The 12,874-nt window shown below is 41.5% G+C and overlaps 1 protein-coding gene across 9 annotated transcripts in view; it reads left to right on the plus strand.

Moving 5' to 3' along the window:
• Positions 1–12,874, plus strand: part of tns1b (tensin 1b) — a 205,480-nt gene that overhangs the window by 130,303 nt on the left and 62,303 nt on the right. For 8 of the 9 annotated variants that reach the window (XM_037790812.1, XM_037790813.1, XM_037790815.1 and 5 more), the window contains one exon: positions 4,087–4,128. In XM_037790812.1, the coding sequence (XP_037646740.1) occupies positions 4,087–4,128 (42 nt within the window). Of the gene's footprint in view, positions 1–4,086; positions 4,129–8,439; positions 8,845–12,874 lie in introns of those variants that run through there. The other variant, XM_037790818.1, reaches the window with a different exon arrangement.

The raw sequence follows: 12,874 nt of genomic DNA on the forward strand, positions 1-12,874 counted from the left end.
CCCTCTGCTGTATTGTGCTTCCTCGTTGCGGCCAGTGGTTTGTTTTGGTTGACGGACACGGAACGGATATGACGTCACGATACTTAGACTACAACAATAAAAGCAGTAACTTCCTTCTACCTCCACATAGACTCAAGTGAAGCAAATGTATAAATTCTATTATTAAAAAATCTATTTCAAAATCGTAAAAAACTAAATTGCAATACATAGGTGAATCATTTTTTCCCCCTACGCCTACTAGTCAGTCTCCAAGCTTCTTTCTATTTTCTCTGTACTGTGTTGTTTATTCCCCCTGGCATTTTGTTCTCAGGGAGCTACTATACCTCCTTCTGTTTTTGGACTCTCTGTTCCCCTCAAAGCACTGACAAGACAGTTTGCTATTATCCAGTATCAACCCGTAATCGCTTGACTCTGAACACAGCGCTAGGCCCTGGGGATCGACCTCTTGACCTTGAATCTGAACGTCACTGTGACACAGCAAATTCTCATCATTTGATTTTATGAAATATACGGTCGATAAAAGCCAAGATCCAATCCTGGCTTTGGAATTTGTGATTCAACAGAGATTTATTGTGCATGGCTCGCAAGAATTGACTTGATTTAAAAATAATACGATAATGATACCATTACTGGCCTCAGTGCTGCAGTTCCCCTTCAAATGTTTCCTTTGAAGAGGAACTGCAAACACTTCCTCTAACGGATTATTTTGCTGATACACAACTTCCCAGGCTTTCTCATGCTTTCTGAATTAGTTGCCCCAACGACAGTACACATACACGCACTCCGGCCATCTGGCTGTAATTGTACCAAAACGGAAACGCACATGTCAGAATATATCAATGTGAGAGTTGTTTGTGTCTGTGTGTGTTTTTCTGGGTGTACACACAATAGCCTCTATTTGTGTGAGAATGCCTGCGGCTGCACATTTTGACCTCCAAGCAAATTCACAGTCTGCATTTAGAGGCCCAAACATCGGTCTGGTGTTTCCTTTTCCTTCATTCCTAGAACCAACTCTATCTTCCACTTGTCTGATTTACAGCAATAACACTCAGTGACACACCTACCTACTGGCAGAGAAAGCAGATATGATCTGACATTAAGTAAAAATGTCCGTCTGTGTTGCCTTTGCATTGGAGATCTAATAACCAATCCCTTTATTATTTTTAAATGTTGTAAGTTGGTATATCACTGGTGAGATGAAATCTCTCTCTCTCCCTGGTTGGTGGTTTGCTCTGGGCGTTTAGTCCGTATTCTGGGGCCGGCACAGCCACACTATAATTTACCCTTCGCATTCACTGTTTATATTCCACTGAAGCTCGCTACAGAAGCAGAGCATCCTCTGTGTCACAGAGCAGCTCTTTGTGTGGGCACTGTCCAGTGATCACTACCGTGAAGGAGGCTTCCACTATGAAGTGCTTCGATTCAAGTTCCAACATTTGACATTTTTTTTTTTTGACTCTTGGGTGTTCTGTACTTTAAAGGATAAGTCTGGTGATGTTTCATATTTTTGTTATTGTCTGTGTATCCCAAGCCTGATATATGCTATTCCTCTGAGTCACACAGCTCCATAGAGTGCTACAGGAATGAGTCCTAAAACCCGGCAATGAGTTAGCATTTTAGCACTTTCGGTTCCCTCGTCTGGAAGTCAATGGGTTTTTTGAATGGGTTTTTAATTAGATGCCTGAAATAAGGTCTGTGGTTGACAAAAGCTGAAGAGATTTTAACGTTTTGTTTTACGACATAAAATGAATCAATTAATACCCCACTCGTGAAATTTGAAGCCTTTATGTAGTAAAGTACTTTAAACTAACTTCCTGGCTGGCCTGCAAAAATACATCATCCCTGGAGCACTCACACTATTGTTGTCTATTAAAAACTCATCAATGACTATGTTTACATACACACTAATTTTTCACTATATTTCCGAATATGAAAATATTCTGAATTTGATATGGGTCATGTAAACATCATGTTCCGTTTGGATATTCCGAACGTAGCATTTTCCGATTAATGGCCGTTGCACACCAAGTCTGTATTTTCCTTCAGTAATTGTCGCACGAAATACAACCTCACGTTGTGTCAATCACGTTTACATACCGACTCTGAAACTTTTGTCTGTCATTAAAGTTTTCGGAACAGGTTTGGTTTTCTGCAAGTTATTTTGTATCTCTCAAAAGGCAAAAGAGGGTTGTTTGACCACTCAGAGCCACCGTCCGCACAAATGTCATCCAAAATGACACGATAAACATTCACTTCGTCTCCCAGCACAAATGTAATCAAATTCACAAATATGTAGGATATCACTACTGACATTCCTGTAATATTACATCACAACTTCTGCTGTCTTAGTCGTCTTTTTACTACGTGTTTATTTGCATATGGAGTTGGGAAGTGAGATCCGATACACATGTGGAAACACATTCTGATGCCAGGTGTGAACAGACGTACTTAGAGCTGTCCACTTGTGATCGGATCACCCAAGACGCATGTTAATGCCAGGTCCATGATATACTACGCCTCTGCGCTATACCAAGAATATCTACAGAGACAGAGATCCTCACAATAGATCAAACTCCAACTTTACATACATCCCGGCTCGTCAGTCAGGATGCACATGTACAATGTACTGTATATAGTTCCGCTGTAATAAAAAGTGCCACTAGTCATTTACTGTCCTCTCTGCTACATATAGATATGACTGATGGTTTCAATACAGCTCAGACTGAATTTATTATGCTTCATCTAGTAAGTAACATCTGTGCATGTGTGCTAGTCTGCGGTTAGCCAAGCCCACACAAGCTCATGACATCATGGATCGCTCTGATGTTTTCTTTTTCTGCTCTCTCTTTACCTTCATCTCTCTCCGTCTATAGCCTATACCCAGACAGCCCTGACTGTACATCCACCCACTCCTTATTCTCTTTCATTTCTCTCTTTTCTTCTTCCTCCTTTTCCTCTTCTCTTCTCTGTGTCCCCTACTTCTCTCTTCCCCTTCTCTCTCTCTCTGTCTCTCTGTCTATAGCTGTATATGGCGTTGAGAAAGAGAGTTCCACGGATGGACTCTCCGCTCTTGGCTAATGGAAGCAGACTTGTCTCTTTGTGTAAATATTTGCACGGAGGGATTATAGATGGTCCCACGCTTTCAAGGTGGAGTCCCACTCTGCTCCAGGCCACATTAGGGCAAAGAATGGCGCTGTGTAGTGTAGCTTTGACATAGCATAATGAGAGGAGATGATGTGACGTCACACAACAACTGGGGCTGTCAGAGTTCACGCGATAATAACGCGTTAACGCCACTAATTTCTTAAATGCATTAATGCAACTTGCAATTATTAGGTTGTAGCAGGCTCAGTTTTAAAGCTAAAGTGAAGATACTGCTATCAAACTAGAAAACCTAAGGAATCCATTGGTACCAACCATGTCATACTAGCTTGTCGGGAAGGAAGCTGAATAATGCTCCAAATTTACGCTGCATTTTGGCGAGGAAAAACTGTCATGGCCATTTTCAAAAGGGTTCCTTGACCTCTGACCTCAAGATATGTGATTGAAAATGGGTTCTATGGGTACCCACGAGTCTCCCCTTTACAGACATGCCCACTTTATGATAATCACATGCAGTTTGGGGCAAGTCATAGTCAAGTCAGCACACTGACACACTGACAGCTGTTGTTGCCTGTTGAGTTGAGTTTGCCATGTTATGATTTGAGCATATTTTTGTATGCGAAATGCAGTACCTGTGAGGGTTTCTGGACAATATTTGTCATTGTTTTATGTTGTTAATTGATTTCCAATGATAAATATATACATACATTTGCATAAAGCAGCATATTTGCCCACTCCCATGTTGATAAGAGTATTAAATACTTGACAAATCTCCCTTTAAGGTACATTTTGAACAGATAAAATATGTGCGATTAATCGTGATTAACTATGCACAATCATGCGATTAATCATGATTTAATATTTTAAATCGATTAACAGCCCCTAGACACAACATAACATAACATGAGTTTTTTGAGGTATGAAGTGTTGAAGGTATTGAACTCACTTTCTGTTTCTCTCTGTCTCTGTCCTCTCTCTGAACAGGCACCGAGCAGTGACCTCCCTCTCAAACATGTAGACACCATGGTGAGTTTCAACTTGCTTCACTCGCTGTTTTGTTTTTGTTTTTCTTCTCAGGTCCGACCATGTTTTTTGCTTAGATTACTGAAGTGAAAGAGCAGATTAGTCTGCCTCTATGACATTTGCAGACAGATTATGTATTTGATGTCGGAGGTTTATTGTGAGTGGATAGAGGCGTTCCAGCTGGCGTGAATGACAGCTGCACCTCTTTTACAGCAAATACACAGCTGGAAACAGCTGAAAACAACTTCAGGTGTATACTTGATACATTACAGGGTCTAATATTCATTATGTCATTTGTCTTCTTAAGTATTGTGTCCACAGGAAGTACTTTTTGTTTACTGTTGGCAGTTTGGACAGGCCTTTAATAGTGCAGCTCCATTACTGACCAACTTGTGAGGTTTCCAAGAAAACATGTATCCAATGTTCATATCAAACACAAAACACCAGCTTTCTGTTCTAGATGATTACCAACAAATCAAATTATCTTTCTGGAAAAAAAAAAAAGAAAAGACGATTGAGTTATTATTGCGTTAACTTTGACAGCCTTATTTTCTATTTGTGCCTTTTGGGTGCATACACACACATGCTGGAAGGTTAAAGGTCAAAGTCAGCGACGGAGTGCAAAAAGTTCATAAGTTCATTAACAAATGGAAACTCTTAAACCAATGTCAGATAAACATTTTGAATCCTAATTTCACAACATGATACAAATCCACCAAACAAGATATATGACATATATCCCTCTATGACATGAACTATTACTGAAACGTGATAGAAATGTGTTTTTATTACTTACAATTGCTTAAAAAATAGAAATATTTGAAAAAAGAAAATATTTGAAAGGAAGTATTCGTCGAGCATCATGGAAAGTCCCGTTTAACCAAATCTTTCCTATTTAATTTAATTTGATAATTTTCATTAAATATAATTCATTATATTTGATTTAGTCATCATCAACATGTTATTCATTCAAATTCACAGAACATTTTCCATTCTGACCCAATTTCACCATTTGATGAAGTCGAAGAGGCGAAATTACTAAATATAAATCAAAATAATGTTTTTTTTCCCTTTTAATTGTAATCAAAAGTTGTAAGCATAGTCTCAGAGTAGCCTCTAGTATGTAAGTCAGTTATAGTCCAACAGGTTGAATGCACACTGATCACTTCTATATTTGCTAGGGCTAGATTAATTGCAAATTAATCACGCATTTTTTATCTGTTCAAAATGTACCTTCATCTTCAACCACCACCATGGTTACAGAGCTTGCCAGCGGGTGAAAGCAAACTACAGATTCACTTGTTTTGGAATGAGGTTTGTCCGTTTGGGGCTTGTTTTGTTCAGCGCTGAGCGCTGTGTCCAACATTTTTGTGGTTTCCTTTTGGATGCATGCATACGATCTGGCACCTGGTCACTATGTAGGACTTTATGATATATGGAAGTCTTGATGTAACGTAAAACCAACAAAAAACTGTTTGAAACAAGCTCTGTTGTTTGACAGGTAGTATAGTATATACAGTATATGTACTGTTTATATAAATTATATATACTGTATATTAGGGCTGTCAATCGATTAAAATATTGAATTGCCATAATCGCATGATTGTCCATAGTTAATCGCTGCTTAATGCAAATGTATATATATATTTATTATTGGAAATCAATAAACAACACAAAACAATGACAGATATTGTACAGAAACCCTCACAGGTACTGCATTTAGCATAGAAAATATACTCAAATCATAACATGGCAAACTCAAGCCCAACAGGCAACAACAGCTGTCAGTGTGTCAGTGTGCTGACTTGACTATGACTTGCCCCAAACTGCATGTGATTATCATAAAGTTAGCATGTCCGTAAAGGGGAGACTCGTGGGTACCCATAGAACCCATTTTCATTCACATATCTGGAGGTCAGAGGTCAAGGGACCCTTGGAAAATGGCCATTGATTGGCACCTATGGATTCCTCAGGTTGTAGTTTCATATGATGCCAGTATCTTCACTCTAACTACAAAATTTAGCCCGCTAGAACCTAAAAATCACAACTTGCGTTAATGCATTACTATCACGTTAACTTTGACTGCCATAGTTTAGAGAGATTAGCATATTGCAAAATGTAATTTGCTGCTTTACATATTTGAAAATAAACAGAATCAAAATGACTTGTCAAGGAAACATCCTCAAACTTTGTACTGTCTCTCTACATCACTACTGCGTTGGCTTTCCCCATGGATGTATTGGATTTCAGCCTAGACATGACGGATAATAAGACACACTTGACTAATTCTATGATGTCACCCTGACGTCTGGTTGTTTTAGAAATATTGATGGAACTTTAATGAAATAGTTATCGTCGCTTCAGCGTAACGACTCCCTCCTCCGTTCGTGCATGTTAGGTCAACACACACGAAAATTAGAGCGTACATGTTTGCCTTGGACTCACTGGGCACTATAGTCGTCGATGACGCAACTTCCTGTGAGTTGTATTTTGTCTGGGAAAGGAAGGATCAAGTAACCGATTTAGAGTTACCACCCAAAGCCGTGTGGCCACTTTCTCCACAAGGACCAAAATAAACACAAATGTACCAGTGTGTGTGTGTGTGTGTGTGTGTGTGTGTGTGGCTGCTTTTATTGGCATTCCCTGTGTTATTCTTCAGTTTTCTCATACAGTGTAGTGCAGAAGAGCACACGCTTCCCTGCCTCTGTCATGCAGGAGCTTCATATCAGACAGCGTTTTGCACGGTTCATGTGTTTTTCCCTCTCGGGTCATAATTTGGTCAGTGGTTATAAGTGTGAGATTACGTGATCACGTCTGTATAGTATGCATGCGTTGGAGTGCAGCTGCTACTGTCTGGTCATGGGCATCTGCTGTGTGGTTACACTGTGACGTCTGGGAGATGTTTGCTTCATCGCCTCGGAGCATCGAAAAGATTCGTCTTATGACTAGCTTCTCTCGCTTCCCTGGATCAGTTTCTACCTCAGCTAGTCTGGTGTTCTTCTGCTATTTGCTTTGTTGACTCCTTTTTTTAAAAACTTATTCAAGTTTAAACTGTTCCTTTTTAAAGACGTTTCAAGTGCCAATTTTTCCTTGAGAGATTGCTCAGTCTTGTGATTTTTCTTCTTCTTGTATTTGTGACAGAAAGGTGAGAACATGATAGGAAATAGAGGAGACTTTCGTATACCGTACTTTGCATAATACTTAGTAAATCTTCAATATAATAATATCATTATTAGGGCTGTCAAAGTTAACGCCATGGTAACGCAATGCGACTTGTGATTTTTAGGTTGTAGTGGGCTCGATTTTCAAGCTAGGAGTGGAGATCCTGTATCATATGAAACGTGAAAACCCAAGGAATCCATCGGTACCAACCAATGGCCATTTTTCAAAGTGGTCCTTTGACCTCTGACCTCAAGATATGTGAATGAAAATGGGTTCTATGCGTACCCACGAGTCTCCCCATAGGTTAAATAACGCTCCAAACTTAGGCCAAATTTTGTCGAGGAAAGACTGGCATGGCCATTTACAAAGGGATCCCTTGACCTGAAAATGGGTTCTATGGGTACCCACGAGTCTCCCCTTTACAGACATGCCCACTTTATGATAATCACATGCAGTTTGGGGCAAGTCATAGTCAAGTCAGCACACTGACACACTGACAGCTGTTGTTGCCTGTTGGGCTGCAGTTTGCTATGTTATGATTTGAGCATATTTTTTATGCTAAATGCAGTACCTGTGAGGGTTTCTGGATAATATTTATCATTGTTTTGTGTTGTTAATTGATTTCCAGTAATAAATGTATACATGCATTTGCATAAAGCAGCACATTTGTCCACTCCCATGTTGATAAAAGTATTAAATACTTGACAAATCTGCCTTTAAGGTACATTTTGAACTGATTAAAAATTTATGATGAATCACGTTAACTATGGACAGTCATGCAGTTAATTATATAATATATATATATATATATATATATATTATATATATTATATTAAATATTTGAATCGATTGACAGCTCTAAACATTACATACTTAACAATAACAGCATTGAAGAGCGTGTTTGTTTTTAAAATCACTTGAATATACACACACTTGACCGGCCATGACTTTACACGCAGAGTAGTGAAGAGATACAGTCAGCTGATTTGTGTGTGTGTGTGTGTGTGTGTGTTTGTGTGTTTGTGTGTGACAACATGCATGAGACCCCACATGTTTGCCTAAAGAGACGGAAAGAGTTAGCAGTTGCAATTTAGATCCGTACACAGATGAGAAGGAGGGAGAGTGGGAGGGAAAAGTTGAATATGAGGGGGGAGAGATAACGTGATGGGAGGCTGAGTGGAAGGGGGGAGGAGGGGGGAGGGTGGCAACCACACACACAGACAGAGAAAGAGAGGGAGAGAAGGAAGGGAGAAGACGGAGCGGACAGAAGACAGAGACAAGGAGTCTTGTGGAGGAGTCGGGTCGGAGCTGGAGCATGCTGTGGCCCACTGCAGGCAGCTGCCCAAAATAGAGCCCTTGGTTTTTTTTTTTTCTCTTCCTCCACCGCTGTCAGAGAAAAAGGGAGAGGTCTCACATAGAGGAAACTTCACTGCCGGACAGAAAGCAGTGAGAGGCAAAGGGAGCTCTCCAGAGATGAACCGAGGAGGGTCTTTGAGAAGGCGGCTCTCCTCTCTGAGGGGGGCATGGCGATGGAGTACGGGCTACCTTTTCAGGAAGGTAGGATGCGGTGGAGGTGCAAATGGATGGATGGATGGATTTAGAGGGACCTGTTGCTTGTATTTTTCTTGTCCGCTCCTCCATCGCTTGTTTTCCTTTGTTGTAGAACAGTTTCTCTCGTGTCCTTCGCGGACTTTTACCAGCCCCCAACGTCTTTCCCCCTCTTTCCCTCCCTCCCTTCGCTCCCTTGCTCTTTCTCAGATGGTTAATTTGAATGGCCTGCTTGTAAAGTCAACCTCCACAGATGGTTTTCATCTGGAAACAGGCCTGCTGGACCCCCCACTCCAGTTCCCACCTCCTCCTCCTCTTTCTCCTCACCCCTCCACCCCCCACTCCCTCCTTCCTAACACAAGTTCTCAAAGCAGAGTAGCAGGTCTGTGGATGCAGATTGTGTGATGTTCAGGATCTAATGCCTTCTACTTTAAATCTTCCAGCTATGACTAGAAAATGGATTAATTGATCTTCATGGCTGCACAGTGCACTCCATTCATAGAATCGCAGTACATGAACATCACGTTGTCTTTCACTTTTTGACAAAAACATCCACAGAGACCACAGAGAAAGTTATTGTCTTATTACTGACTGTAGCTTCACCGCGTCGCTTTTATTGAGCCAGATGGATGCACTTAAGCGTACATGTTGTGGCTTATAAAATGCTCTGCACACCGATTCAGACTGATTTGAAGCAACAGTATGTATGTAGTAACTGCCGTTTTTGCAGCACAACAAAAAAACACCATCTCCTCAAAACTCTCTCCCATTATTTAATTAAGATATCTGTTTGCATGCTGGTTGAAGCGGCGGCACCATGCCGTCCAGCTAACGGGATTTCTCTACTCTTTGGGCTTTCCCCGACTTTCATGCTCAATAAGTCCCACCGCACTCTTCATGCTCGTCGTCCGTCTCTGAACCCTCTTTTAGGCCGTGTCTTGCTCATTCATCTCTGTCCTCCTTCGGCGACTCTGCACTTCATAGCCCCTGGCAACATGCTGAAACGTTTAGGCCGAAGCACAGAGACAGAAAATGTGTGTGGGGGGGGGGGGATTTGCTTTGCGTCGCCTCGGTCGGGCCACGGACTCATGTGAATACTCGGGATGTAAGATGGAGCAAAGGAATGGCCCATTGGATTTGTTGAAATGAAGTTGGTTTGCTGGGACAGAAAAGAACATTGGCAAACGCTGTGTAATCTGATTTGTTTGTGACAGCGTTCGTGCCTGTACATGTATGAGTATTCATTCGGTCTCTGCAAGGAATGGTCAAACTGCGGGAATGCAATCTAATGTCAAAACGAGAGTTGTTCCGCTGCCAGTGTCGGAAATGCCTCTGATACAGTCTAAAATGCAGGATCAGGTATCGACGAGTACGCGAGTCTATGCACCGAGCTGATATCACGTTATCATATCATCTGTCAGCTCATTTGTTGGAACAACAACAACACGTGTCACCTGCTACCTGAGCAGTACATCCTGCCCGATCCGTGCTGAGCATGTGCAACTCTGAACTGAGAGGAGAAGGAAGACGGCTCACTCGTTACTCGTTACTTCCATCATTAGCTCCGGACAAAAATGTGTCCGAAATCGATGATGGAAGTAGCGACTGAGTGAGCCATCTTCTTTCTCATCTCTGTTGAGAGTTGCAAGTTGCCCTATGGGCAAGTAGATGAGATGTTTTACTTGCCCAAACTTACGTGTCCAAAATGGAAAATGTAGACCTATTAAAAAAACAAATAAAATCAACAGGGATTTAAGCAACTATTTTAATTTATTTACGTACAAAACATACATTTAATATGCTCTCCTCAAAGCCACCGGACTCCTTTGACAGAAGCAGTTATTTTACCTTGCTGATCATTGTGAACGCACTTCATTCAAACTCATTCATTCAGTCATTCATTATCCGTAACCGCTTATCCTATTCAGTGTCACGGGGGGCCTGTAGCCGATCCAAGCTGACATTGGGCGAAGGCGGGGTACACCCTGGACAGGTCTCCAGACTATCACAGGACTGACACATAGAGACAGACAAACATTCATGCTCACATTCACATCTACGGGCAATTTAGAGTCAACAATTAAAGTAACATTCATGTCTTTGGACTGTGGGAGGAAACCGGAGAACCCAAAGAAAACCAAGGCTAACACGGAGAGAACATGCAAACTCCACAAAGAAGGGCCCCAAGCCGAGTTTGAACCTGCGACACTCTTGCTGTGAGGCGGCGGTGCAAACCACTGCACCACCGTGCAGCCCCGGTATCTATTCAAAACAAGACAAAGTCAAGTAAAAGTCAAGCATCAACCTCAACAAACTTCCTTGTAACTACAATAGATCTGACTTTGTTTCCCCAGAACAGATGGTGCTAAACTTGGTGCTAGATAGGGCTTATAGCCTTACCAAAATTAAAATAGTTTCCCTGTACCACCACCATGAAGTTATGTTCACGCAAACGTTAGATAATCCTGCCTGTTTTCTTTTATTTGACTTCTGTTTCTTTCAATCTCCAATTCATCCGGTTCAATAGCACAACCTTTTTCTACCTATCAAAGTCAGGAAAATACGATCAGAGCACCACCACAGAATTAGGACCCATAGACTCAATTCATGAGAAAAAAGTTGCAGAAGCGTATTCAGCTGCCTTGCGAGCTAGCGGTCTGGCACCAGCGCTACAGGAATGCCCACACACGGGGCATTCTGACAACTTATTTTTAGTGTTGCAACATTTTACAGCTGACTTGTACGTTTTAAATGTTACTCGCAATGTATTGCGAAATAAATACAAAATGGTTCCAGATTTTTCTCGCAATTTGTTTTAAAATCTGCTGCAAATGTAGTCATCTTGGGCTGCAATAACAAAGCATGGGAACAGGCCCACTCACATGATTAACTACACACATGGATGTTGTCTCCGTAAATTGAAATGTGAACACTGACAGACAGTTAGTTAGGCGTTAGGAGAGCAGAGCAGGCTGAAACTCATCCAGGGAGGGCGAGCGGTGGGCTTGACACCGACGCTCAGCCAGCCAGTCTGATCTAATGGATGGTGATGGATAACAGCCCCCTCCTGTGTACATGTGACCCGAACACCACAGGGGAGTGAACAAGTCCACATGGCCTTTGACCCCTCTCCTTGAGCTGGTTTGAGGGGGAGGCGAGGCGGACGAGGCATAGCGGAGCCAAACACAGTCAATCACCTTCAGCCACACTTCCTCTTGCAAAGGGTCTCTCTGCTTTGCTTGGAGACGGCGTCATGTGACGCCATCCTCACACAGCATCGTGGAAGAGACCCCTTCACAAGGTGCACTTTGTGTACAGTGTGTAAAATGTGGCCTTAAATGTAAAGTGAAACAATAATCAGACTTTGTCTCTCTATCTGTTCATTTTAGAGGGATGAATAGAATTTCAAACTGCATGCAACGGCCTCGTATGCTGTATTGCATGACAGCATTGCAGCGAGTTGGTTCACACATGAGGTTTTCCTTGTTCAGGCTCATTTCAGCCATATCGAGTACTGCTTTGTTGAAGGTATCCCACTCAATTGGAACATGGCAGCATAAATAATAGAACTAGGAACCCCACAAAGAGTTACATCATTTAGAAAAATGTTATATTTTCAACTATTCTTCAACAACATTAAAGGCACAATGGGTAAGATTTGTCGGTAGCGGTTTGTAAACACAACATTCAAAGTTGGCCCCTCCTCTCCTCGCCCCCTGACCGTGGTTACAGTGCTTGCCAGCTAGAGTTGTGTATTGGCAAGAATGTGACAATACGTATCATGATACTGGAGTAACGATTCATTGTATTGTGATATAGTGATACTGTAAGTAAGGCGATATATTGCGATTTTTTTAAAATGTAAATTTAGGAAAACTGTCATAGCATAAAGAATACACCAGAAATACACCATTTTAGAATTGGCAAAAATAACACATTTATACTGCATGCGAAAAAACGTTATGATTTTTGCCCCAAACTGCATGTGATTATCATAAAGTGGGTATGTCTGTAAAGGGGAGACTCGTGGGTACCAATA

This window comes from Sebastes umbrosus, chromosome 13 (genome assembly GCF_015220745.1).
Source record: "Sebastes umbrosus isolate fSebUmb1 chromosome 13, fSebUmb1.pri, whole genome shotgun sequence".
Taxonomy (NCBI): domain Eukaryota; kingdom Metazoa; phylum Chordata; class Actinopteri; order Perciformes; family Sebastidae; genus Sebastes; species Sebastes umbrosus.